The sequence below is a fragment of the Myotis myotis genome, unplaced genomic scaffold, assembly GCF_014108235.1.
Source record: "Myotis myotis isolate mMyoMyo1 unplaced genomic scaffold, mMyoMyo1.p scaffold_m19_p_2, whole genome shotgun sequence".
In the NCBI taxonomy this organism is placed as follows: Eukaryota; Metazoa; Chordata; class Mammalia; order Chiroptera; family Vespertilionidae; genus Myotis; species Myotis myotis.
This window is the reverse complement of record NW_023416324.1, coordinates 43,326,935-43,354,596: the sequence shown is the minus strand read 5'-3', so window position 1 is coordinate 43,354,596 and position 27,662 is coordinate 43,326,935. Positions and strand designations below refer to the sequence as shown.

The 27,662-nt window shown below is 36.8% G+C and overlaps 1 protein-coding gene across 11 annotated transcripts in view; it reads left to right on the top strand.

The window, feature by feature from the left end:
- DOCK7 (dedicator of cytokinesis 7) overlaps window positions 1-26,531 on the top strand; it is a 186,164-nt gene extending 159,633 nt beyond the window's left edge. For 7 of the 11 annotated variants that reach the window (XM_036352879.1, XM_036352875.1, XM_036352873.1 and 4 more), the window contains 11 exons: window positions 329-521; window positions 2,297-2,440; window positions 5,210-5,341; window positions 7,086-7,100; window positions 14,486-14,611; window positions 15,753-15,842; window positions 15,960-16,196; window positions 18,429-18,572; window positions 20,889-20,995; window positions 23,043-23,210; window positions 26,074-26,531. In XM_036352879.1, coding sequence (XP_036208772.1) covers window positions 329-521; window positions 2,297-2,440; window positions 5,210-5,341; window positions 7,086-7,100; window positions 14,486-14,611; window positions 15,753-15,842; window positions 15,960-16,196; window positions 18,429-18,572; window positions 20,889-20,995; window positions 23,043-23,210; window positions 26,074-26,116 — 1,399 coding nt within the window. In that variant the 3' untranslated portion in view covers window positions 26,117-26,531. Of the gene's footprint in view, window positions 1-328; window positions 522-2,296; window positions 2,441-5,209; window positions 5,342-7,085; window positions 7,101-14,476; window positions 14,612-15,752; window positions 15,843-15,959; window positions 16,197-18,428; window positions 18,573-20,888; window positions 20,996-23,042; window positions 23,211-26,073 lie in introns of all 11 variants that reach the window. The other 4 variants (XM_036352881.1, XM_036352876.1, XM_036352874.1 and 1 more) reach the window with 1 other exon arrangement.
- The last annotated feature ends 1,131 nt before the right edge of the window (window positions 26,532-27,662 follow it).

The following is a 27,662-nucleotide window of genomic DNA, read 5'->3' as shown; positions in this document are numbered from 1 at the left end:
ACACATAAATTCTCATAGTTTTCCCTTATTGTTTTCTTTAATAGCCAGATTTCAATATGGCATGTCTATTTTTAGTACTCCCCCCCCCCCAAAAAAAAACAAAAAACTGATATTGCCCATTCCATGGGCCCACAGCTATTTTCTCTAAGCATACACACAAAGACATTTCCATTCCCCTAAAAAACTTGTCTTAATTGGTTGGGTTTTTTGTACCTTAATTTCCCTCATAGGGAAATTTGTAGGTAAACACTACCAGGAAAAAGCAATCTAAACTCCCTTTCAGCTTAGGAAGCAAATGCTAATTGGGGAGAATTTCTGTTCTGTTTAGAATTGCCAAGGGCTACCAGACCTCTCCAGACCTGCGACTGACCTGGTTGCAGAACATGGCTGGCAAGCACTCGGAGCGCAGCAATCACGCTGAGGCTGCGCAGTGCCTGGTCCACTCAGCAGCACTGGTTGCGGAATATTTGAGCATGCTGGAGGACCGCAAATACCTCCCTGTGGGGTGTGTAACATTTCAGGTAGGAATCTGCCAGACTTACATTAAATCGAGGTATGCCCTTTTTTGGTTGTAATTTTTCTCCCTGGTGTTTAGATTAATTCGTCTGGAAGGGAAAGCATAACGATGGAAGGTATGCGAGTACTTCTTGCTAATTCCCTCCACATGGTCTTACCTCTGCATTACCAGTGCCATGTATGTTTTTTCTCTTTGCCTAAAGTACTATGGACTTTATGTCATCTATGGAATACACTCAAAATACTGAGAATCAAAATTCAGTAGAGCCGAACCGGTTTGGCTCAGTGGATAGAGCATCAGCCTGCGGACTCAAGGGTCCCGGGTTCAATTCCGATCAAGGGCATGTACCTTGGTTGCGGGCACATCCCCAGTAGGGGGTGTGCAGGAGGCAGCTGATCGATCTCTCTCATTGATGTTTCTAACTCTCTATCCCTCTCCCTTCTTCTCTGTAAAAAAATCAATAAAATATATTTTTTAAAAAATTCAGTAGAAACTCTTCCTTGGCTTTTACTGAACACACCAGATAACCAACATTCTCCATCCTTTGTATAAAATATGCTAATACCTCGCTCAGAAGTGGTAGTTTACTAGGGTTACATACCTCTGATTCACTAGTTGAGTTCTTTGCTTACAAAGAGTCAGTTATGTGTTACTTTTCTTAAAAACCTATTATGCCAGGTTTGGAAAATGTCTAATTTTGATTAAATATTACATGCTGTGATGAAATCCAAATGCAAAAAGAAAGTGAGTTATTGTTTCTTTGAAAACTAGGTCGAATGATTTGCAAAGACTTGATAAAAGTGAGTCTCCAGAACAGTTGAGTTAATTTTGGACCCGATGGATATAAAAGATTTCAGGAAAAGCTCCTAAAATTCTAAAATAATTTTATAAACTTTTTAAGTTCAAATCTTTACTTTATAAAAACTGAAAATATTAAATAATGGTTGCATTATAGGTATTTAGTCAAGAGTACGTACATGGAACTCTGATCTCGAGGCCCATACTCAAAGAAAAAGTCTTAGACTTACTTGAAAAATTGACAAAAGAGTGTATATCTACTGTCAGTGTTTACATTAAAATAAAATATTTAAGGTATTTATTTATCATTTCTTTTTTAGAACTAATGATTGATCCCAATCTTAGGGAGTAAAGGGTTTTTTTTTATTATACCTGAGTTTTTTATTAACTCAATGTATGTTGGGCAAATCAAAGAGACCATATGGTTTTTTGTACCTTAATTTCCCTCAAAGGGAATTTTGACAAGATCAATTAAATACTATTTAAATCTCCTTAGATGTCCTATGTCATATTAATATTTTTCTTAGCACATGATTTTTAAAAAATTTCTTTCTCACAACATTTTACTGTCATCTCCAAAATTACAAAAAGGTTTTGGAGATTTGTCTTTTCTCTGTGCATAGACTACCCATAAAATTTTTTTTTTATTGATTTCAGAGAGGAAAGGAGAGGGAGAGATAGAAACATCAATGGTGACAGAGAATCATTGATCGGCTGCCTCCTGCACCCTTCTTGCCCCTCTACTGGGGATCAAGCTTACAACCCAGGCATGTGCCCTGACCAGGAATCCAACCATAACCTCCTGGTTCATAGGTCAGTGCTCAACCACTGAGCCACACTAGCCAGGCTGACTACCCCCCCCCTTTTTTTTTAACCTAAGCTGATCACTATATTTTATCTTAAATTACTTCTTCATATACATCTTCTATGCTAAGAAATTAATTCCATTTCACAAACCTTTTCGATTTTTTTTCTCCCTAGAATATTTCATCTAATGTTTTAGAAGAGTCTGCAGTCTCAGATGACGTTGTATCTCCCGATGAAGAAGGCATCTGCTCTGGAAAGTACTTCACTGAGTCAGGACTTGTGGGATTGCTGGAGCAAGCAGCTGCTTCTTTCTCTATGGTGAGTGACTCATGCTCATTCTCCTTCCCTAGTTACATACCTCTGGATTATTAGTGATGTGTATATTTATTCTCTCTGCTTATGATCCTGCTTTTCCTTTACAGTAGTTTTCTCTGAGTACCTTAAGAACTATCTAGGAATAAATCTTCTTCATCAATTTATTATTGCTTACTCTCCTTTTAATCTTAATAATCTGCCACTTTTAGTGTTTATTTGCTTGTTTATGGACCAACCCTTAATCTACAACAAATTTTTATTGTTGTTTATAAAACTTTCACCACCAAACAGAACAGAATTTTATTTAAAAAACAGAACAGAAGAAAACAAGGACTCTAAACGATTTCAGTTCCTGCTTGGGTAGACTGGCATGGCCTGTGTATTAGATGAAAGGGAAAATCTGTTTGTGTGTGTTGAGTATCCCCCTGGTACTCAGGAAGATCATGGTTTCTCATCTCATTGGTAGCCCTATTGGTAGGTGTTAGTGGCCTGGAGCTCACATATCAGGAATTTCATGAAATATATTCTAGATCCCTGTGTGACCTACTCTACCATGCTTTAACCCCAACCCTGTCCCTCCACATCTGTATGTGAAAAAATTAAGTATTCATGCGGATCTAGGATGAGAGGTTTATCAGAGAAAGGAGAGATAGCTAGCTGAATCCCCTTCTTTAACCAGGATGATAGGGTCACCTACTTTCTGTGACTTTTCTGCTGAGTGTTTAGTGTCCCAGCACCAACGTTTAGGAGGCAGTGGGGTACATGTTAATGTAAGATGGTAGCTTGAGTTAATATGCAATGCTGCCCCAACTTCCCCATTGCACCACGATTAGAAATTGGTCATTTCTTCTCTTGACCTTAACCCTATCTTGCAATACATTGGTTAAGGTTATAGATTTAGAAGGCATACAGCCAGAATTCAAGTCCTGGTTCTGCCACCTTAGTAATTAAATCACTTTAGGCACTAATTACTCAACCTATTGGTACCTTACATTTCTTATCCATAAAATGCATCTAGTAATAATACCTACCTCATAGGAATGTTGTCAGTATTAAATGAGTTAATATATGTAATGTGGCTCCAGATTAGTAATGTGTGCTGAACCATTGAGCCACACTAGCCAGTTGACTATCTTCATCTGCATTGTATTGGCACTTAGAACCAGGTAATCTGAATATAATGATTCTTAGCCCAGCCAGTGTGGCTCAGTTGGTTAGAGCATCGTCCGTGCGTGGAAAGGTTGCTGGTTAGATTCCCAATCAGGGCATATACTTGTGTTTTGGTTTTGATCCCTGGTCAGGACTCATATGGAAGGCAACTGATCAATCTCTCTCCTCCCCCTCCCCCTCCTCCCCCCCCCCCCTCCTCCTCCTCCTCCTCCTCCTCCTCCTCCTCCTCCTCCTCCTCCTCCTCCTCCTCCTCCTCCTCTCCTCCTCTCTCCCCACCCCTCCAGCCTTTCCTTCCTCTCTAAGCATGTCCTCAGGTAAGGATTTAGAAGAAGAAGAATTTAAATTAATAAATATAATTCTTAGACTCTAAGGATGTTAGGTGTTGGTCCACTTTAAAATTTCTTGTCTTTGAGAACCTTGACAGTCCTGATTTCCATGGATTTCTGCTCCACGAGTTTCAATATAATTGATCTGAACTAGCAGGGGGAAAAGGTTTTTTGCTTTTAATGGAATATTTTGACAAATATACACTGTGTGTATTAGTGTGTGTGTGTGCTTGTAATTTTAATAATTCACAGTAGTGAATTCAAATTGTGGTACAATGGCCCAATTACAGAATTTCTTTTGCAATAAATAGCATGTAATTATGAATTTCATTTTTTTCCATTAGTCTATTTAATCTTAATTAAAATAATTACTGAGGCATTTTAGTTACACTAAATATATTTCATTGTTATAGCTACGTGACTGCTTAAACATACACCTGTGAACTGACTAGAAAATAAGAACCATATGTTTATTTCCTTGGGAAAATATGTTTGCTGATTTGTGAGGCAATGGGAACTCAATGGCTCTTGGAAAACCTCTCTTCCCTCACTACAGCTACCAACCCATGATTAAGGACAAGAGAATGGAAGAGTAGTACAAACACATTTCGTCACTCACTCTGAGTATAACAAGAGTAACCCTTGGCCAACCATTGGCCAACTAGCCATAGTGGAATAAAATCTGAAAATTTGATGACTCAGGACCTTCTCATGTTTTGTTATAAATCAGTTGTTTTTCCATAGGCAATTTCCTGTGCCAGTTTAATATTTTGGAAAAGTTAAATAATTTTAGTTTCGTTGGAGGCCACAGGTTATCTGATATCTATGTATCTGTGACCAATGTAATAATTGGATTTCTTTTATTTCTTTGCTTAGAATTAGTTTCTGCAAAAGTTTATCTGCAGGTAGAAGTACTCAAACATACACATATTTACCTTAGCGAAGTAAGGTAATAATTAATAATTAATAATTCTACCTACCTATCCTGGGTAGGTAGAAGCAGAAAATCCAATTCAGATTATATAGAAGTATAAATATGCATATGTATGTTAAATGCACACACATATATATATTCGTGTATATCTATCTAGAGAAGATAATACATTGTGAAAAATTCTTCTAAGTTTTAGTAAAATTAAAATTAGTATTGTTTGTTTTTATGTCCTATTGGAAAAGCTTCAGTTGGTATTGTTTTAGCAGAAATATTGTGAATTCATAAAGTGTAAGTATTTACTTTCTTGTTGATATAAAAGAAAGCAATATCTTATTCTTATAGGCTGGCATGTATGAAGCAGTTAATGAGGTGTACAAAGTACTTATTCCTATTCATGAAGCTAATCGGGATGCAAAGAAACTATCCACAATTCATGGTAAACTTCAAGAAGCATTCAGCAAAATTGTTCATCAGGTAATGATTGCAATTTCTAGCTTCAGTATAAATGGAGAAACTGTCTAAAAGCATTAGTGTTGCATTGTATTGATGTCAAACTGGATCCCATGGAATGACCATTTTAATCAGGTTACAAATGAATGGTGTCAAAATGATGGTTCAGTACCAAAGCAAGGCTCATTAACAAAAAATTGAATTTATCCAAAGTAGATTAAGATCATCATAAGCTTCCCACACAGCTTGTCTTTTTTTTTTTTAATCACTTTTTTTAAATGATTGCTAGTTGCCAAATTTTTTTTAATTGTGTGTTATTTTCTGTTTCATAGTGTGAGTTATAGTTATGAATCTGATTTTTAAATTGATTTCTATTTCTAGGCTGCCAAAAAAGTTTTTTAAGTTAATTTTTTATTAAATGATAAGAAAATTTAATAAACTCCTAATATTTTGTGATTTCAACTAGCCTTCACTGTTTATCCTAGATCAGTGATGGCGAACCTTTTGAGCTCGGCATGTCAGCATTTTGAAAAACCCTAACTTAACTCTGGTGCCGTGTCACATAAAGAAATTTTTTGATATTTGCAACCATAGTAAAACAAAGATTTATATTTTTGATATTTATTTTATATATTTAAATGCCATTTAACAAAGAAAAATCAACCAAAAAAATGAGTTCGCGTGTCACCTCTGACACGCATGTCATAGGTTTGCCATCACTGCCCTAGATGTTTCCATTCAATCATTCTTTGATATATTTCTAATATAAAAATAATGAACAAAATGGTTGTCTTATGTGTATTGAATTATAATAGTATAACTTCAATACTTGTTTATAGTTCATGGAATCCACAAATCACAAAAATTAAAATTAAAATAAACTTAGTTTACAATTAAACTATTAGCAATTGATGTCCCTGAAACCCTTGGCTCCTTTTAAATACTCCGAAATACGCTATTGAGCCTTCTCCTCCTCCACTTTACTGTTCCCTTTCCTGTGCTCCCCATGCTGTTATCTGCTACTGCCATCATCTAAGAAGGAAGTGGAATCTGAATATCAGTACTACTTCTTTATTGTCTATCAGCTTGACTTCTTCTTTCTTGCCATGGACTAAGATGAAATGATATAATCTAAAAACTTTAACAGTCTTAAAATAAGGCTGCTGTACTGTTATGCCAGAATTTTATTGTTGTCTGCTAAAATACTGAAATTGCAAAAGATTTACTAGGAATCATAAGTGGGTTGGGGGGTGGTTATAATCAATTATACAGATACTGTCAAAGGAGCCTTATCCCAGCTTCTAGAGCTGTAAACTGCAAATTACACAGGTCAGATCTGGAACATCTAGAGCTAGTAGATTCCAAGAAACTTTCATCCATTTGTGCCAAAGGCATTTGAGCAAAATTGCAATTTCTGTTCCAGTTTACCCCAGGTAGTTCAGCTGAGTTTAGTGAGAGATCTAATTTAGACAGACAAATGGAACAAGCAGTAGGCTTTCTTTCCCCAAAATATGTACTTTCACTTTTAAAGTTTTTAAAAGGTAAAATTTTAGCTACCAGGTTTTGAACAAGCAATTTATAAAATTATCAGCGGTCTTAAAAGTGAAAGAATGTGGTGTTTAAAAAATATCCTAGTGTCTTCTATCAGTGGAGAAGAATTTATGGTATATGGTGCCTTTCTTTATACTACTGAACTTCTTTTGGCCTTTTTTTGTTCTTTTTAAATAATTTTTTTATGACCTGCCCTTTTTTACTTTTTATTATACAGAGTACTGGCTGGGAGGTAGGTAATGTTTTAGTTAGTTAAAGACACTAATAGATTGATTTGATCAGATTTCTTATGCCAATGCTTTGCCCACATGTGCTAGCTGTGGGCATTCTGTTGCTATCTGCTATCAACTGAATTCATTAACCAAAGAAATTTTGTTAAAATACTGTAAGTTTTTTTTTAATTTATTATTAAGAGGTGTAGGCAGTGCATGGAAATCCATATTACACTAATGAGATTCTTTGGTAAATGAGCCACTTTGTCATCACTTTAGTTTGTTTTGATCCCTTGAAGCATTTTCTTTCATCAACATTTACACACAGATTTCTTTTTTTAACCATATTGTTTCACCTCATTTTACAGAGGTCGATTTATGTGTTATTGCTCAGAGGTGTAAATAGAAAATACTGTATTTCATCTGATCTAAGATGCCATCAATTGTAAGACATCCCATTAATTTACATGCATTTAAGAAAGAAAAAAGAAACCTGTGTATTAAACCACAATATCCTACCAGGTGAAAGATTAATGCCAACTACAGAGATATTAAAATGTATGCAAAAACAATTATGCATCTTAGAATTGATGAAAGAATGTATTAATTTGATCTTAAGTCTCTTCACCTTGAGTATAAGCACTCCTGAAGAAAGAAATTCACTTTTGTTTTTTCAGTTTTGTTGGGGGGAAAGATTAAAGAGATTGAGAGAACTTGAAATTTAATTTGACCTCATATTCTGACAGTGTTTGATAATTAATGTTTAATGAAAACAACATGTGCAGCCTTTTATGTAGTAAGTGGTTAGGCTCATGAAAGTTATATATAAATCAAATCTTAAAATGCCAGGGAGAAATTGATTGCCATTATTTTAAATTTTTATGTAAAGGAAAGAATTCTATAAAATGTGTTTCAATTTATTTTGATGAGGTAAAGCAAAATATTAATAAATCAAATTTATTTAAAGCTAGGTGTACTTGTAAAGTTGTCTGCTTTGCCTTCTCACTTCATAGTCACGTTCATGTTGACTAAAGAGCTTAGGCTTTCTGTTTGATTTCAGTATTGCAGCCCTTGTTTTGGGACCCAAATAGAAAACCTTGGGAATAAATGCTACTACTGTGTTTTCTTCCATTTCTGAATTGGTTCCCAACTTTTTTTTTTTTGTACTTTTGCATCTACCTTAATTCTCTAGATGAAATGTGTATGACCTTATTAATATTTAGTATAGAATCCCTCATTTCTGTGGCTCAATTAAGACATATATAGACTTGCCATGGTTATCTATGAGTGATAACATTCCTTATGGATTTCCTATCGTGAAATGGAATTAGCTGAAAAGTAAGCATAAAAGATATATGGAAACCTCTGAGCAGTTTATTACTAGTCAGCTTGATGCTAAATCGACCCCTGAAAGGTATAATTTTCACTGGTTATGACATTAATATCATTCTGTCATCATGTTTATTGCATGGTAAAAGTCACAGGCTTTATTTTCTTGTTTATATCTTGTCACTACCTTTCACTGGATCTTTAGCTTTGTAGCTTCTAAAATTGTTGCACGCTTGTTTTTTGCTTTTTTCCTTGTAAAACTTAAATGGATGCTTGCATTTTTAAAAAATGTGTTTGCTACCATTTGCTGCTTATTTGTTTTGAAATTTCCTTAATTAAAATGCCTTCTGTTTTCTCTTCTCTCTTGCCCCTGGTTGCTGACCCTACTCCCTACTTTTACTATTGTCTATTGTGGTAAGTTCCTATCATGTGAATATTTTTCTTTTTTACTCAGAAAACTTCAGTAATTTCATTTTTTTCTAAACAACTGTGTTTTCTAGCTAATTTCCTAGTATTCTCAACTCTCACTGGGTTGAAATTCAGTAAGGATAATTTATACATTGTAGAATGACTCTGACTTAGAGGAAAAGCCTTTTGCACTTATATATTTGCAATGTGTTTCATTTTTCCTTATTCTCCTTGATTTGGTATAAATTGTTTGAGTTGGTGAAGCTTTTGGGGGATGTGTGTGCAGGTTTGTGTATGTATGTAAATGGTAACTCTAAAACTTGACACTTATTAGTAAAGTATTTACCATGCAAAATAACCAGTCACAAACCCTTTATGAATCATGGTGACTGTTAATCTGCTATCCAGTTTCAGTACCGCGATGGCTGTTTACTCTTCACTTTTATTTTTTCTTTTCCCACGTCCATATTTTTAAAATAATAGGAAATACGATGTGCTTTAATAATTTCTTATTATCGCGTTTTAAATTATTTTTATTAAAGAGAAATGTTGAATTTCTGTTTGGAAATTTTTATAACCGCCTCATATTTTGTATGTGTATTTCATTTTAAAAAGATATCTTTACCAAATAGTGATCAATTTATATTCAAAAATAGACAATTTGTATTCATAGTAGAGAATAGTTGTAAGATACAGAAAGACAAAACATAGGAAGAGAAGTACCAAGTAATTACTCAAGGAAATTCTCAAAAATTCTCAGGGAAAACATAAGAGAAGTGTCAAATGATATATATACTTATGTCCCAGTTTTTGTATACCAGTATATACAGTATGGGAATTATATAGCCTAATTAAGAACTTGGACTAAGGTGTCAAATATATTGGGATTTTACTCCCAACTCCACCACAGTATGGTCTCCGAATGTGATCTTGGGCAAGTTATTTTTCCTTCTCTTAAAATAAAGGGGGAAGTAATGGTACCTCACTCAAAATTGAGATAAAAGTTGACATACTACATGTAAAGTGGATAGCCAGTGTCTAGCACATGCTAAGTACTCAAAAATATTGGAGATTATTGTTTTTGTTGTACTATATTTATTATCATTATTTTTACTATTACTTGAAATCTTAACACAATCCTTTATAATAAAGAGCTGATATGCAAATGGTCATCACGCTGTCATGCTGTAATGGCTCAGATGCTCAACACTGGAGAGAGAGGAATGGGGACCCGCCAGGCACAAATGAGCTCGCAAGAGAGGAAAAGGTACCCACCAGGCACAAATGAGCTTGCGAGAGAGGAATGGAGACCAGCCAGGCTGCGGCCCAGGAGAGGGACAAGCTGCCCGCCCCGCAGTCCCGGGTGCCAGCAGCTGTGCCTGTGCCTGTGGCCCAGCCCGGGAGAGGGACAAGACGCATGCCCCATGGTCTCCGCAGTCCTGGGCGCCAGTGGCTGCGCCTGTAGCCTGGGAGAGGGACAAGCCGCCCACCCATGGTCCCCTGCGGCTGCAGCCAGCCCGGGCCAAGCCAGCTCAGGTCCTGGGTGCATGTGACCAGCCAGAAGGCGAGAATCCCGGGTCCCTGGTGCCTGCAACCAGCCAGAGGAGGGAATCCTGGGTCCTAGGTCCCAGGTGCGGGGCGAGGCAGAGGCAGTTAGGGGCGATCAGGCCAGCAGGGGAGCAACTAGGGGTGATCAGACCGGTAGGGGAGCAGTTAGGGGCGATCAGGCAAGCAGGCAGAGGTAGTCAGGGGCAATCAGGCAGGTAGGCAGAGGGGTTAGAGGCCATCAGGCAGGCAGGCAGGCAGGCAGGCAGGCAGGCGAGTGGTTAGGAGCCAGCGGTCCTGGATTGCGAGAGGCAGTTGGACATCCCCCGAGGTATCCCAGATTGGAGAGTAGTGTGCAGGCCGTGCTGAGGGACTTCCTACCCCCTCCCCCCATGCATGAATTTCATGCACTGGGCCTCTAGTTTGGTTAATAAAATCTAAGAGGTGTTATGTCCCCAAGTTGAGACCTGTGACTAAATAAACTGATAAAAGTGTGTAAATGTTCTCTCTCTTTTTTTTAAGTATGTTACTTTTTTTTAATGTTACCTTTTTTAAAAAAGTTTTTTTTAATTGATTTTTAGAGAGAGAGAAAGGGAGAGGGAGAGAGAGAAACATCAATGTAAGGGCATCACATTGATCGGCTGCCTCCTGCACACCTCCTAGTCGGGATTGAAGCCGAAATCTGGGCATGTGCTCTGACTGGTAATCGAGCTGGCAATCTTTTGATGCATGGGATGATGCCCAACCAACTGAGCCACACTGGCCAGGGCAGTGAGTTCTCTTAAGAGGAATAGATCTAATAGAAGGGAACTACCACTGTGTGAAACACTGGTATGCCTTTATGGAAATCAGTTAACTTGAAGGAAATATAGGGGAAAACAATTGAGTGAGGATAAAAGAAGTTATAGAAGTGATGTCATTGTAGAAATATATAACTAGCCCAACAGAATGTTTCTTATGAAATACAGATTTAACATATATTTCTCATAAGAAATTTCAACCATTAGAGAAATGGATAGATGAGTAGATGGATTTCCTTGTCTGGGATAGTTTCATCACCCACAAGATTGTGCAAGTCAGTAAGTAGAACTGCTAAGGAAGAATAAGTTGAAGTATGTAGGAAGTTCCAAAAGAGTTCATAACAATAAAGGAAGATTATGTTAGGAAATCATAGGCTAGGTTAAAGAAAAGTGGATCTTTATTTTTCAAATTCAAAGGAAAACAGTTATCATTCTGTGGTCCAAAACTCTGAAGAGAAAATAAAGATGGAAGTGACGTTTTTCCTGAAGATAAAGCTATGTGTTAATGTTTTCATGAGCCTGATAGCGTCAGTGGTTTGACACTGGAGAACTCTAAGTTGAAAATAAATTTACTCATGGGGGTTGGGCGGGGGACATATGTAATACTTTCAACAGTAAAGATTTATTTTTAAAAAAAAGAAAGAAAATAAATTTACTCAGACTCTTAATTTTCCTGCCTCTGCTGCTCCCTCCTTCATTTTAGTATGCACACATTCATTTTTAATTCCAGCCACTCCATATAGTTACCTCTTAACTCTGCGTCAGTCACAGGACCACCTTCCTGTTCTCAGAACGCATTAGGTAGGCACCTACCCCTGGGCCTTTGCACTGCTCTTTCCTCTGCCTGGAATCCACTTCCCCCAGAGATCCACATGAATAACTCACTTTCTTCATGTCTTTGCTTAGATGTCACCTTCTTGAGGAGACCTATCCTGACCACCCTCTTTGTCTCTTTTGTTCATTGATTTATCACAAATGTCTAGGATAGTTTATTGACACACAGGAGGCACTCAAATATGTGAATGGATGGTTTCCCTTACAGACATTCTATTTCAAGATTTTCCCTCTTTCCCTCTTTCTCTGCTGGCCTATTCTTTCCCCCTCCCACGTCCATTCTCAAATTGTAGAACCCTGTCTGTGTGTTACCGCTTTTGTGACCTGGCTCCAATAGGGTTAATATTTTTCGGTACAACTTTTTAGCACGTAACCCTTCGTATTGTAATTATTTGAACACATCTTTTACTCTCTTGAGGAGCCAAATCTTATTTGTATGTTCCTGTTACTGATGAATAGTGGCTAACATCATAAGCACTCAATGTCTTTCCTTGAACTGAATGTTATTACGGAAAGTAAATAAAGAGTTTTAAATGGTTGCTCAATTTTAAAGTGCATTAATAAAATTCAAGTCCAGATCCAGGGAGGCAGTCAGCCTCACTGATCAGATCAGTTTATAGCAGTCTTGTGTCTATTTCTGAGGTACCACACTTTAAAAGATGGCACTGAAAAAAACACAAATAAAATGCACACAGGATAGTGATTACTCTCATATGGAAAGTATAGCTAAAGGAAATAAATTTTAATAGCTGTCTTCAAATATTTAAAAGGCCATGATATTGAAGATTTGAAATAGTATCTTTTTTTAAAATATATTTTATTGATTTTTTACATAGAGGAAGGGAGAGGGATAGAGAGTTAGAAACATCAATGAGAGAAACATTGATCAGTTGCCTCCTGCACACCCCATACTGGGGATATGCCCGCAACCAAGGTACATGCCCTTGACCGGAATTGAACCTGGGACCCTTCAGTCCTCAAGCCGAGGCTCTATCCACTGAGCCAAACTGATCAGGGCTTGAAATAGTATCTTAAATTCAAAACCTCTGAGAGGAGTACAGCCAGAATAACAATATTTTAATATTTGTGAGAATTTTCATGTATAGAATATTTTTGAAAAATAATCACAAATCATTCATTTTTTAAAAATAATTTTTATTTTCCATGCAGTATTTTCTTTGTTCTCTAATTATGTCAAAATTTGCTATTATTCCATTAGCATGTTGATAGTTTTTATCAGAATTTTGGTTGAATACATTTAATCTATCTAGAAAGATATCTTTTGCTGTAGAAATTAGTTAATTTTTATGTCTGTTAAATTTTGAAATGAAATAACTTGTGAAAAATTTTTAAATTAGAAACCTCACATTTATTTGACTCCAAAGACTTTTTAAAAAACAACAACAACTTTAAATATTGACAAAAATGTGGGTATTTTAACATGTACTTTTCTAAAAATTGTAAAACTGGTAAATTAAGGATCAGACTTTTCCATTTTGCTTGATTATCTGTGACATTTATGACTTATTTTACATGCCCTTTGCCTTTACAGTAAGAACTCAATATAGGAAAAATAAGTATGGGACAGATTAGGCTTAAAATACTTATGTGTGCTGTGTATGTAGGAGCCACCACAAAATCCTTCTAAAATATCTTTGTATCTAAATTGAAAGAATTGCATAGAAAGCTTCCCACTATTTTATCTTTATTGAAGGAATTTGTTTCCAAATGCACTGTGTAAAAGTGACTGTGGTGTACGTCATACTTGAAATGAATGTGTAGTTAATGTATGAAGTGGGTGGTTTGAGGACTGACAGATAACTAACTCCTCTCAATTTTTTCCCCTTTTAGCTTTCAGTTTACATTTTTCCCTTCCTATTCCATTTTTACTTACTCATCCAAATAAAAATATTTTTATCAGCACAGGCTACTGACTATAAATTTTTTGCTTAAGTGCTTCTGGATGGTCTTGGCATTTACTGATTGTCTGCTCTATGCCAGGTGCTATACTTGGCTCCTAACTTTTATGATCTAATTTATTATATTTAGAGATTATATAAAGCTGTTAACTAAAAACGTTAGTGTTTTTATGTAGTATGCTCTAATTTCAGCACAGTTAAGACACGGTCTATGTCATACTGAGCATCTTTTCTTGCAATAAGGAACATAAGTTAATTTATTTCAAGTGTATGGACTTAAAACATAAACCAATGTGAAGTAGTCACTTGGTAGAAACCTGAAAAAGCATATGTGATTTATTCAGTTGCTGAAAGCCCAGTTACATAATGTTATTTGTTAAAAATATTGAAAATGAAAGGTTATTGCTTTGTTTTTATCTTCATTTGGGAAATAACAAAGTATTGTAATTTTTAATTAAAAGTTTTTGCAATGTTTTGGGAATTTTATAGTATAGCAATCTAAGCATAATGTCAAAAACAAAAAGACTTTGTATTAAAGTCTCTTTATTTTCCTAAACCTAGGATGGGAAGCGGATGTTTGGCACCTATTTTCGTGTTGGTTTTTATGGAACCAAGTTTGGGGATTTGGATGAACAGGAATTTGTTTACAAGGAGCCTGCAATCACCAAACTTGCAGAGATCTCTCACAGATTGGAGGTGAATGCTATGGTGGTTCATAAAATGTCATCTTTAATTTGCAATGATGAATAGATTTTCAGATCCAAATCTGATCATCTGATAATCTATATCATGCCAAATAAACTGTTCTAAAGAGTAAAGGGAATTATCTTTCCTGCTATAGTTCTGCTTTCCAACCTTTCTCTATTCTTATCACTCAAAGTGTGGTTCAGGGACCAGAAGCACTGGCATCAGCTGGGAGATTGCTTGGAATGCAAAGTCCCAGGTCCTGCCCCAGACCTTCCTAATAAAAATCTGCATTTTAACCAGATACCCAGGTGATTTGTATTCACATAAGAGTTTGAGAAACACTGCTCTAGGCTTGTTTGTATTCTCAACAAAATGGTTAATTTCTTAAATGTTTTATTCTTATTGATGACTTTACTGGTCTCTATTTCTATAAATTGGCTTAAACTGTGACTTTATTTTTCAAGAGGCTAGGTAAGTCTTGGGAAATATTAAGTAAGACAGTGTTTCTCAAAACTTAATCATAAAAATTACCTTTGGAGGAAGAGTAGGGTTTCTCCTTTGAAGATTCAAATTTAATTTTTTCTTTTGAATAGCTCCATTCATTGCCCATGCTGCTACTCAGTGTCATATGGAAAAGTCACTACATTCTTGACCCAGGGTTGCCTTTTCAAAATCTAAACCTATGTAAAACTTCATCAAGTTAGTGCTTTTATTTGAAATTCTAGGGCATTGCATTTAATCATAAAAATGAATGCTTCTTCATTGACCCATGTCTGCAAGAAATCAGGCCTCATCAGACACAATAAAAGATCCTATACATCAAAGATACTGAACTTCTTTTGTTTCTGCTTTCTGTCCCTTTTTGTTTTTCTTGAGGACCTCTTGTGAAACCCTGTATTTTTATTGAAGAAAATTGTTGTTTTCTTCTACTTTGTGTTATTTAAAGTGAGTGGATGGGGATAATATCAAATAAATATGGACTGAGACTGGGCTAATTTGTAGGCTAAATATAATTTACTTTGTAATTATTAACATGGTTGTACATAAGCTTACTAAATGGCCTAATTTTGTCAGGAGTCTCCCTCAGAGGCCTTCTCTAGTCTGTAATACTGTAAACATCATGTAATAGATTTCCTTTTCTTTATTGTAGGGATTTTATGGAGAAAGATTTGGAGAGGATGTGGTTGAAGTAATCAAGGATTCTAATCCTGTAGACAAGTGTAAATTAGATCCTAACAAGGTATGGTTGATTGAACTGTAGTGACACGTAGCCATATTTTTGAGACTGTGATGTTGTTGGAGAGAGACTGTGTGATGATTTATCAGTGAGAAAATGAAGGACTTTTTCCTTTCCCAGGCGTATATTCAGATTACCTACGTGGAGCCATACTTTGACACGTATGAGATGAAGGACAGAATCACATATTTTGACAAAAATTATAATCTTCGCCGTTTCATGTACTGTACACCCTTCACTTTAGATGGCCGTGCCCATGGGGAACTTCATGAACAATTCAAACGGAAGACCATACTGACTACTTCTCATGCTTTTCCTTATATTAAGACAAGGGTCAATGTTACTCACAAAGAGGAGGTAAGTTCACAAATGGGGAAACAGAATTAGTGAAACTAATACATTGGAGCCATGTGAGAACAGTGTGGATGTGCCTTTATGTACCACCCTTCATGTGTTAGCACAATAGAACTTTATCCATTTTTTAACTTTAAGCTTCTTTTTTAAGTCCCTAGTTCACACTCAGCTTTTACTTAGAAAGATGATTTTTTATTAAGGCATCCAAAGTTTGGGATTTTATTATTAAATGATAGTTTACAATTGGTCTCCACTTTTTTTATTTTAATTGATTATATATAAAACTCTTTTTTTTTAAATTAAATCTTTATTGTTCAGATTATTACATTTGTTCCTCTTTTTTTCCCCAAAAAACTCCCCTCCTCCCAGTTCCCACCCACTGTCCTCATCCATAGGTGCACGATTTTTGTCCAGTCTCTTCCCGCATCTCCCACACCCCTTTCCCCCCCAAGAACAGTCAGTCCATTCCCTTTCTATGTCCCTGATTCTATTATAATCACCAGTTCATTCTGTTCATCAGATTATTTATTCACTTGATTCTTAGATTCACTTGTTGATAGATGCATATTTGTTGTTCATAATTTGTATCTTTACCTTTTTCTTCCTCTTCCTCTTCTTAAAGGATACCTTTCAGCATTTCATATAATCCTGGTTTGGTGGTGATGAACTCCTTTAGCTTTTCCTTGTCTGTGAAGCTCTTTATCTGACCTTCAATTCTGAATGATAGCTTTGCTGGATAAAGTAATCTTGGTTGTAGGTTCTTGGTATTCATCACTTTGAATATTTCTTGCCACTCCCTTCTGGCCTGCAAAGTTTCTGTTGAGAAATCAGCTGACAGTCGTATGGGTATTCCCTTGTAGGTAACTGAGTTTCTTTCTCTTGCTGTTTTTAAGATTCTCTCTTTATCTTTTGCTCTTGGCATTTTAATTATGATGTGTCTTGGTGAGGTCCTCTTTGGATTCCTTTTGTTTGGGGTTCTCCGCGCTTCTTGGACCTGTAAGTCCATTTCTTTCACCAGGTGGGGGAAGTTTTCTGTCACTATTTCTTCAAATAGGTTTTCAATATCTTGCTCTCTCTCATCTTCTGGCACCCCTATAATTCTGATGTTGGTACGCTTGAAGCTGTCCCAGAGGCTCCTTACACTATCCTCGCATTTTTGGATTCTTTTTTCATTTTGCTTTTCCGGTTGGGTGTTTTTTGCTTCCTCGCATTTCAAATCATTGACTTGATTCTTGCGCTCCTCTGGTCTGCTGTCGGGAGTCTGTATAATATTCGTTATTTCAGTCCATATATGCTTAATTTCTAGTTGGTTCCCCAATATAACATCGAGGGTCTTATTAGTTTTCTTGTAGATCTCATTTAGTTTATCGGCGGCTTCTAAACAGTTCTTGAGAGACCTTAAAAGTGTGGTTCTGAACTCTATATCTTCCTTTGACAATTTTGTCCTGTTTCTTTGTCTCCGAATTTTGTTATGCTTCCTTGGTGCACCCCCTAGTGGTCTTTGTGTGCAGCTTATAGTTAAACCTTGATTGTTGTAGCTACTACCAGGGAGGGTTTGACCTCCAGGCCAAGCGGCTATGAGAATCAGCTGTGTCAGCAGTGAGAGAACTTCTGTCCTCTAGGGAGGTGCTAATCTAGCCTTTGCCTGAGGCTATCCGGCAAATGCCTCTGTGCAGGGCTTGGGCGGGGCGGGTCGCACAGGATCAACAGGGTGGGCCGGAGAGAGCAGTTATGGCGGCTCTCAGTCCTGTCCCCAGGGGCTCTGCCTCTGAGTCCCAGCAACTGCTGCAAACCTCAGAGAGAAAGCTGCACTCGCTCTGACCGAAGCCAGACAGTCCCGCTTCTCCCGTTTGAGTCTGGGTCCCTAAAGACTCGCCTGTATCTGGAGCTCAGAGTCTGCGACTCCCTCCCGATTGAAAACGCCAACCGCGCCCTCCGCCGCCAGCCCGCTCCGCGCACTCCGCACCTCAGAATTTGACTTCAGCACTGCGCCTCCTCTGAGTGTCCGTATGTGTTTCTCTTTCCTCCTAGTTGTAGGACTTCCACTCAGCCAGCGTTCCTGTGGTTCTGGGTGATGTTTGTTCCGTCTTTTAGTTTCACTTTTGAAGTAGTTGTTCAAAGCAGCAAACTCCGGCATTAACCTATGCCGCCATCTTGGTTCTTCCTGATTATATATAAAACTCTTTAAATAGTTTTCTATCAGTACCCTGACCTAATAGATGTTATTTCACCCAGATCATCTTAACACCAATTGAAGTTGCTATTGAAGACATGCAGAAAAAGACACAGGAGTTGGCATTTGCAACACATCAGGATCCGGCAGATCCCAAAATGCTCCAGATGGTGCTCCAGGGGTCTGTGGGCACAACTGTGAATCAGGTTGGTGCTTTCTGCTGGCACTGTTTAGTTTAAGTTATGAATGGAATTTGGAGTGATTTTATTATTATACTAGAGGCTCAGTGCACAAATTTGTGCACAGGTGGGGTCCAGCCGGCCCACCTCAATCAGAGCCGATTGGGGCTGTGGGCGGGGGGTGGGCGGGGGGAGAAGGGGATGTGGGAAGTTGGCCGGTCCCACCTTTGATCAGGGTTGGGGGGGAGCAATCAGAGGCTGGGCTGCCTGAGGAGAGGGGCTGTGGGAGGTTGGCTAGCGGCAGTGTGCGTCATAGCGACTGGTCTTTCCAGTCACTTGGCTTTTATATACAGTGGGGCCTTGACTTACGAGTGTCCCGACTAACGAGTTTTTTGAGATACCAGCTGTCTCTCGGCCAATTTTTTGCATTGAGTTGATAGAGTAATTTGAGTTAACGGGCTCCTTAACGAGCTCGGTCTCGGAACAAATTAAACTCGTAAGTCAAGGCCCCACTGTACATAGACTAGAAGCCCGTTGCAGGAGGATTCCTGCAAGAATAGGGCTTCCTCGGGCCGATCACGCCACCAAGCCCCTTCGCCCAGGGCCGCAAACGGGGGTCCCGCCCGCCCAGGGCTGCACACAGGGGTCCCGGCTGGGGGGCAGGGCTTAGGTGCCCCGTTTGCACCGCCAAGCCCCTCCGCCCAGGGCCGCAGACGGGGGTCCCGGCTGGGGGCAGGGCTTAGGCAGCACATGTGGGCCCAGATGGCGGCTTGCGCTGGCCCGCCCTGCCTGCAGTATGCAAATTAGCTGCCATAATTTGTTGGCAGTTACTTTGCATATTGCACTGATTAGCCAATGGGAGGCATAGCAAAGGTGCGTTCAATTACCATGTTTGTCTATTATTAGATTAGATTTTACAAAGATCATAAATAAGTGCCAAATCAAGTGAAAAAGATGTTAGAACTGGTTGCAAAAGACACTGAACATATAAATATAACGGTAAACTGAAAAAAGTTTTTATCATCATCTCAATGGTAAAGATTTTCATTCCTGCCTTCTACACTGCCTACACTGTCTGTTCTTAAACATTCCATTAAGAAGGAATTGGGCCCCAGCTGATTTGGCTCAGTGGATAGATTGCCAGCCTGCGGACTGAAGGGTCCTGGGTTCAATTCTGGTCAAGGGCACCTACCTCAGTTGTAGACTTCTCCCCAGCCCGGGCCCTGGGAAGGGTGTGTGCAGGAAGCAACCAATCGATGTGTATATCTCACATCAATATTTCTCTCTTTCTTTCCCTCTCTCTTCCATTCTCTTTAAAAGATCAATGGAAAAATATCCTCAGGTGAGAATTTAAAAAAAAGAAGGAATTGGTTCACTTAAAATAGCCTTTCCTTTTTGTACTGAAAGAATGTGTTCAAAAAAGCAAGGTTCATTTTCAGAGCTATGTACACACATGTGAACGCCTACTGTCTTACATATTTCCTGATGTTATTTTCTCCAGATTGCCACACTGAACTGTGAGGAATAAATAAGTAATGTAGGATCATTTTGAAATTGTTAATAATATATGTACACAAAAGAGTACTGTAGACTTGTCATATTTAGATTAGAAGGCATCCCATTGTCTCTCTGATGATGATTAGGGAATATCCAAGGTAAGAGGAAATCCAGACAGGCTTCAAGTAAGATTTCACATAATATGTCTTACACTATTTTTTTTCTTTATATTTTTATTGATTTCAGAAAGGAAAGGAGAGGGAAAGAGAAATAGAAACATCAATAATGAGAAAGAATCATTGATCAGCTGCCTCCTACACACTCCTACTAGGGATCGAGCCCACAATCTGGGCATGTGCCCTGACCGGGAATCGAACCATGGCCTCCTGGTTCATAAGTTGATGCTCAACCACTGAGCCACACCAGCCAGCTGTCTTACCCTATTTTTTAGGTTAAAGGAATAAAGCCAAAAAAGGAGCAAACACTTTAAGACCTTTAACCCCCTAAAACACACAAATAATATAACTTGCAAAAGATTATCTTCTTTAATTTACAGTGCTGGGAACAGATTTCGTATACTGAGGAAATGTTTCAGGAAACCAAGTCTAATAATCTGAATTAACAATTGATTGCCAGTAGCCCAAGAATTTAATTTAAATGTAGTAGACAAGAATATAGACTTGACATTAGGAAAAACTAAAAACATATGGCCAGAACCTGTCACATACACATATGCATTAAGCTTAAATGCAGCCATTTTAATGCTAAGAAAAATCATTCAGGTAACTTCTATCTCTCTAATTTTAGAGAAGACAAAACACTCCTCTTGTTTTTCTTATTTTACAGGGGCCTTTGGAAGTTGCCCAGGTTTTCCTATCTGAAATACCCAATGACCCAAAACTCTTCAGACATCACAATAAACTGCGACTCTGCTTCAAAGATTTTACTAAAAGGTATTCCAGGCTTCCTACATAAAGATCTTCAAATTGAGAACGTCTAAAACCACACTGTAAAATAATGTCTTAAGGGACAATTGAAAAGAGAAAATATAGGAAAGTGATTCACAATGAAAAATAGTTGTGTATTTCTCCATTTACTGACATCTTTTAAATGTTTTCTTAATATTATTTTAATTTTCTGTAGAGGCCTTATATATCTTTTGATTTATTCCTTGGTATTTAATACTTTTATGTTTTTGTTAATGGTATCTTTTAAAATTGTGTTTTGTTTACTGGTATACAGAAATGCATTTGAATGTGATATATTTTACATAAGAATGTTGCCAAACTTACTTGTTAATTCTAATAATTAATCTGTAGAATATTTTTACAGTGATGTTTAGGATCTTTGGCACTATGTTGAATGGTAATAGTAATAGAGGCATCCTTTTCTTGATCCTGATCTAAAAGGAAATGTTTTCACTATTGAGTGTAATGTTTACTTCAGGTTTTTTGTAGATGTTTTAACTAAAGAGGCTCCCACTATTTGTACTTATGCTAAGAGTTTTTTTGTTTTGTTTTAAATATATTTTTATTGATTTCAGAGGGGAAGGGAGGAAAGATAGAAACATCAATAATGAGAGGGAATCATTGGTCGGCTGCCTCCTGCAGGGGATTGAGCCTGCAACTGGGCCTGTCAAGAATCAAACACTGACCTCCTGGTTCATAGATCGGTGCTCAACCACTGAGCCACACCGGCCAGGCTATGCTAAGAGTATTTTATAATTACAAATTTAAAACTTTTATTAAATGGTGTGTGTGTGTGTGTGTGTGTGTGTGTGTGTGTGTGTATAATATTTGTTAACAGTTTCCTATTATTTTACTTGGGAGTTTTGCAATTGTTTCTAAGGATGATTGAAATACAATTTTTTCTTGTAGTTCCCATTAGGTTTTGGTATCCCAGCCTTGAAAAATGAGTTGGAAATCTTCTCAAGAATAGTTCTTCTCTCCCCTCCCCCCCCCGCCATATACTTTGGATTTTTTTTTTTAATACTCTGGAATTGTTACATTGGGATTATTCATCGTCACAGTGTTTGCTAGAATTTACATGTTGGTGTTTTCTTTGGGGATAGATTTGTGACTTGGCTGATTCTATGTATTTGATGGTTTTAGGATTATTCATGGTTTTTCTTATTAAGTCTGTTTTGGTAAATTATATTAATCTAGAAAAGTATCATTTCAGATTTATTACATTAAATTGTACATAATATCATCTGTGCCTTTATAAACTTCTGCTGTATTTGACCTTATATCTCATTTTTAATTTCTAATAGGTATTATTTAGCCTTCTCTCATTTAATCTTGCCAGTGCTTAGTCTTTTTTTTCTTTGAAAGAACCAACTTTTGTATTGATATAGAGCTGTCATACTTTTAAATTTATTTCCTTCTTTTACTTCAAGTTTGTTCTGTTCTTTTTAGATTGCTTAGCTCTTCAGTTTTAGCCTTCTTTTCTAATGTAAGCATTTGGGGCTATATATTTTCCTCTGAGCATCAAGTGGCGATCTGTATATATTGTCTTTTAATACCCTTTCATTTACCTATCAGAGTCCAGATATTTTTTCTCAAGCATCTGAATAAACTGTTATCAAGAGCTATTCCTTTAGAAACATTTATTAGGACACAGGCAAACCACTGTGCCAGATGCCATTGGTGCCTCATAAATGAGTATGGCTATTACATTTCTTTCAGTGTAGAGCTTCAAGTTTAGTGGTAATAGGAGGGAGGAAAAATGGCTTCAGAATTAATATTTAAAAATACACAATTTTTTCCTTGTTAAATTTTTATTGAATAAAAGTAATTTTCAATTAAATGAAAACTGGAAGTGAATGTTAGATTTTTAACAGCTGATCATCTGTTCCCTTTCTTAAACCTAATACAAGGCAGGATATTTAACAATCAACCAAGAAACTGAATGTCCTCATCATGGGGAATGTGTATGTATATATCTCACTAACCCCTCAAACTATGCCAGAAGAGTTTTTGACATCACTGTTTTTTCTAGATGTGAAGATGCCTTAAGAAAAAATAAGAGCTTAATTGGGCCAGATCAAAAGGAGTATCAAAGAGAACTGGAGAGAAACTATCATCGCCTTAAAGAGGCCCTACAACCTCTGATAAACAGAAAGATCCCTCAGTTATACAAGGTAGTATTACCCGTCACCTGCCACAGGTATGCTTATTTTTCTGTTATTTGGTTTATGTTCAGAAAAATAAAATCTGCTTGAATTAATTTTTTTAATAATGAATTAGTGTACTTTTATTACATGGTTTTAGATATTGTGTCTCCTGACAAGTTCAACTAATATAAGCCTTTTATATCTCTACATGAATCAGCCTCCAAGATATGTATGTAATTCAGGAGTCACAAAGTTGTGTTAAATACTCATACTAACCAGGACCACATATAAGTCTGGCCTCTTAAAACTATTCCTTTTATTAAAGTCCTGTCACACTTCCTAGTATTTTTGTGGGAGAATTCACTGGAATAGATCAGGAACCGGGTTTTGTTTCCCTCAGCCCTGGCAGTAAATAGTATGCAGTGTTCTTTTTCATTTGTATTAAAACACATAACCACATTGAGTATCAAGAAGGCTTCAGTGTTTTTCTCTACGTTCCAAGTGTGACACAAAAAGTTAGAAATAGAAATAACTTGGAATTTTCTACAACTGATCCTAGTTTACTTGAGCAGTTTTTAGATTTCTCCTCTAAAATTTCTTACCTTGAAAAGGTTGTTGTGGACATTAAATGGCATGTACATTTCCAAGGATGGCACTTAACATTGTACTTTTTAGTGCCTCAATTCTGGACAGGGCATGATAAGGTAAACCGCTTTTGCATTTTGAAATCTAAATATATATACAAATTGAATTATTGTGGCACCAGTATGTTACCACCTTCTGAATTAATAACAGTAAAGGCATTAAATTATACTTACCTAATTAATATTTAGAAGGCCTTTGAAGTTGCTTGTAAGAAAACAGAATGTAAATGCATGCTATACTACAAAAGAAAATTATTTGATCATCTGGGAATTAGTTCTTATTCTTCAGTAATCTATTTCTGTACTTCTAGGCCTCTGAAAACAATTGTGTTCACTCAAAAAATGCCTACCTGCCTGCTATATGTCATGTCCCCTAAGAAAGCATGTAGATTATTTGCATCTGTTCCACAATCTACAGGAGCAGAGGGAGATCAGAGGGCCTGTTTTAGATCCTTCCTCTGGCAAATATTATTTTGCTTCCACCATCCCATACAGATGTGAATACCCAAGGTGGCTTCCTCTTAAAATTGCCAATGGGAAGCAATACTAGTCCCCTCCACTTTTGGTTTCTCCTTTAATCACTTTGGAGTTTTTCTTCTTGCTGCCTCTAACCCCCTTCCACCAGTTTTACACTCTGTTTACAAACGACCTAGAATGAGGGTGCTGGGTCCCTGAGGTCATCAGGCAGTTTCCTAATGCTTGTCTCACTTCCTTCAAATCTCTCCCACTCTTTTTGATGGAAAGACTGTATTCTTCCTATCTGAAGGGAACTCCCTTACACTGTTATCCTGAGCTTTTGCCTTCTCAACTATCTGATTATGGTCACTCCCCCAAGATTCAATTCTTAATGTTTGCAAGAAGTTCTTTGGAATTTAGAAAAGCTCTTATGAACATTATCTAGCTTTTAATACTTCTACTTTCCCTGGAACCAAAAAAACCACACTAAGAAATTCAAAGCTGAACATGACTTTTTTTTTATGCCTGCCCTTTCCTTTCCTGGAGATTGTTATAAACCTCAAAGATTAACCTTAATACTAGGAAGGATAAGTGAAAGAAATTAACTTAAGGATAAAGGAAAATACATTATGAGGTATTGAAGAATATTAGTCTCCTCACTATTAACTAAATCTTCAAAACTTAGAAAATAAAGCTTCCTTACAATTTAAAATGTTTATTTTACTGATTTAAAAAATCTAGAATATTACTTACTTGTAAAGTATTAAGATAGTTGTCCTCAAAGTGTGGTCTGGGACTTCTGTGAGGGTGCCCCTGAGACCTTTTCAGGAAGTTCCTGAGTCAAAACTAATTTTATATTAACACCAAATATGATTTGCCTTTCTCACTGTCATTCTCTTGAGAAAGTACAGTGGTTTTCCAGACTACATGCAACGTGATACTGTAAAAGACATGAGAACATAGGCCTTTTATTAAGCCAGACATTAAATATGTAAGCATGCCACTATCCTAAAGTTTCTTGCAAGTTATTTTTAATAAACTATTTATGTAATGGGTTATTTTGTAAAAATAAGTTGACTTTTTCTTAGTTTTAATTTCTAATATGGTAAATATAATCCACATAAACAAAAGCTTCCTGAGTCCTCAATTTTTAAGTGTAAACATGTCCTAAAATTCAAGTTTAAGAATCACTGACTTGAGACTTGAAATTTAGTGTTTTAAATAAACACCTGCCTTTTGCCTTTATATATATATTTTACTGATTTTTTTTACGGAGAGGAAGGGAGAGGGATAGAGAATTAGAAACATCAATGAGAGAGAAACATCGATCAGCTGCCTCCTGCATATACCCTACTGGGGATGTGCCCGCAACCAAGGTACATGCCCTCGACCGGAATCAAACCTGGGGCCCTTCAGTCCGCATGCCGATGCTCTATCCACTGAGCCAAACCGGTTAGGGCTGCCTTTTGCCTTTTAATAATCGCAAAAAAAATATTTTCCTAAAATCTCTCCCATTATCCCTTCGTTCCTTATTTTGTCATAGCTAATGCTTCTGTTGCACAAGTGACTAAAAGATCAATGCATTTGATAAAGTGTTTACTGCAATATAGTTTTAATTTATAGAGGTCTATAAACCAGAATATACATAAGGCAGAGTAACTTGAAAGTTAGTAACAACTTTGGTACAAAAAGTTTTAAGTTATTAACTTTTTGGTGGCAAAACTTTGAGATAACTTTGGCAGAACAAAAAAGTAAACCTAATCTACAGAAGTTTGCAAAGTTTGTTTGCTTATAATTATATCCTTTTTCTTCCCAGAGATTCCTTCAGTCGAATGAGCCTGCGCAAAATGGATCTCTAAAATAAACACTTGTTTTATTAATTTGAAAAGAGCCACATATTCAACATTGAGTGTGAAAAGAAGTTAAGATCTATTGAAAAATAAGACTTGGGACTTAAATCTGAAAATTGTAGCATTAATTTACTCAATGAAGAATGCAGTGGCCAAATCAAATGTAGATTGTTGAAGTTTGAGAATCATGGCTATGGCTTCTAATATTCTGGTAATATGCTGTTATCTTTTTAAAGACATTTTAATGACTCAAGGGTACACTATACATTTACCATTATTTATACCATAGCTAATGTTAATTTTATTTACTTTAAGTTTGTATTTTTTAATTTATATGAACATTTATAGATTCATTTTGGAACCATTTTAAATGTAGTAATGCTTATTTTAAAGGTACTATTAAATATGTGAACGTTTACACTAATTTTATTGAGTGGGACTTTACAAATTTTCTTTATTGACAAAGGCAGAGAATAAGTTAGAGTTGATTCAAGAACCAGCATAATGAAAACAAAAGTTGAAAGTCACTTTATGGCCCCAAAGTTCCAAATTGAATGAATTAATGGGTAAAGACATTGATAACTGGTTTGTGAAGTCTTAAAACTGGTTTCTAAGCTATTTTGCATTTAGACACCAAAAAGGCGGGGAGGGGGGTTAGAGTAAATTGTACAAATAACTTTTAAGTACTGGGATAGCCAATACCAGTGACAGTAGCTTGATCTTTTACTCTCAACTTTGTTATACTAATGATAATGGTATCAGCTTAATGACTCTCAGCAACTAAAATGAATGATTCCTATTTCAAATTAAACAAGCCAGTCATCAGTTTTTTCGTGACAAAAACCATTACATCATAAAGCTATTACACCATAAAAAGAACATGAAGAACTGCTGTTTGACTTTAATTTACCAGCTGAGAAGTTACATTTGATACTTGTATAGATTTTACAAAATATATGTAAAATTAGTTCTTTTAACTGAAGTTAAGACGAACCTATTAACTTAAAATTTTAACTTTATAAGAAATTAATGCAACAATTTTGGGGGAAATATATTTCAATTACTTGGCAAATTTTTCCAAGAAAATGCATTGATTTCTGGAAGTGTTTTGACAATGTTTTCTTTGTGTAGTATTATAGCTTATAGAAAGTCATCATTTATAATCTACTAGAGGCCTGGTGCACGAATTCATGCATGGGTCGGGTCCGGCTGGCCCTCCCCGATTGGGGCTGGGCCGGCCAGGGGGAGGGGCCGCGGGCAGTTGGCCAGTAGCAGTAGGCAGCATAGCAACTGCTTGTTCCGGTCATTCCAGCATTCCGGTCACCGGCTTTTTATACATATAGATTCCTCTGATCTGACCAGTTACATGAATCACTTAGGAAAATAAGATCTCCAAAACATGATTCTCCTGAGTGCAGCTTTCCTTTATAACTGTATCATCTCAAATTCTTACCTACATCAATTCAAACACTGAATTATGCAAAGGATTTTCAGATGAGTCTACAATGTTGGACCACAAGGGGTTATCCAAGGAGTCAGCAAGGTATAACTTCAA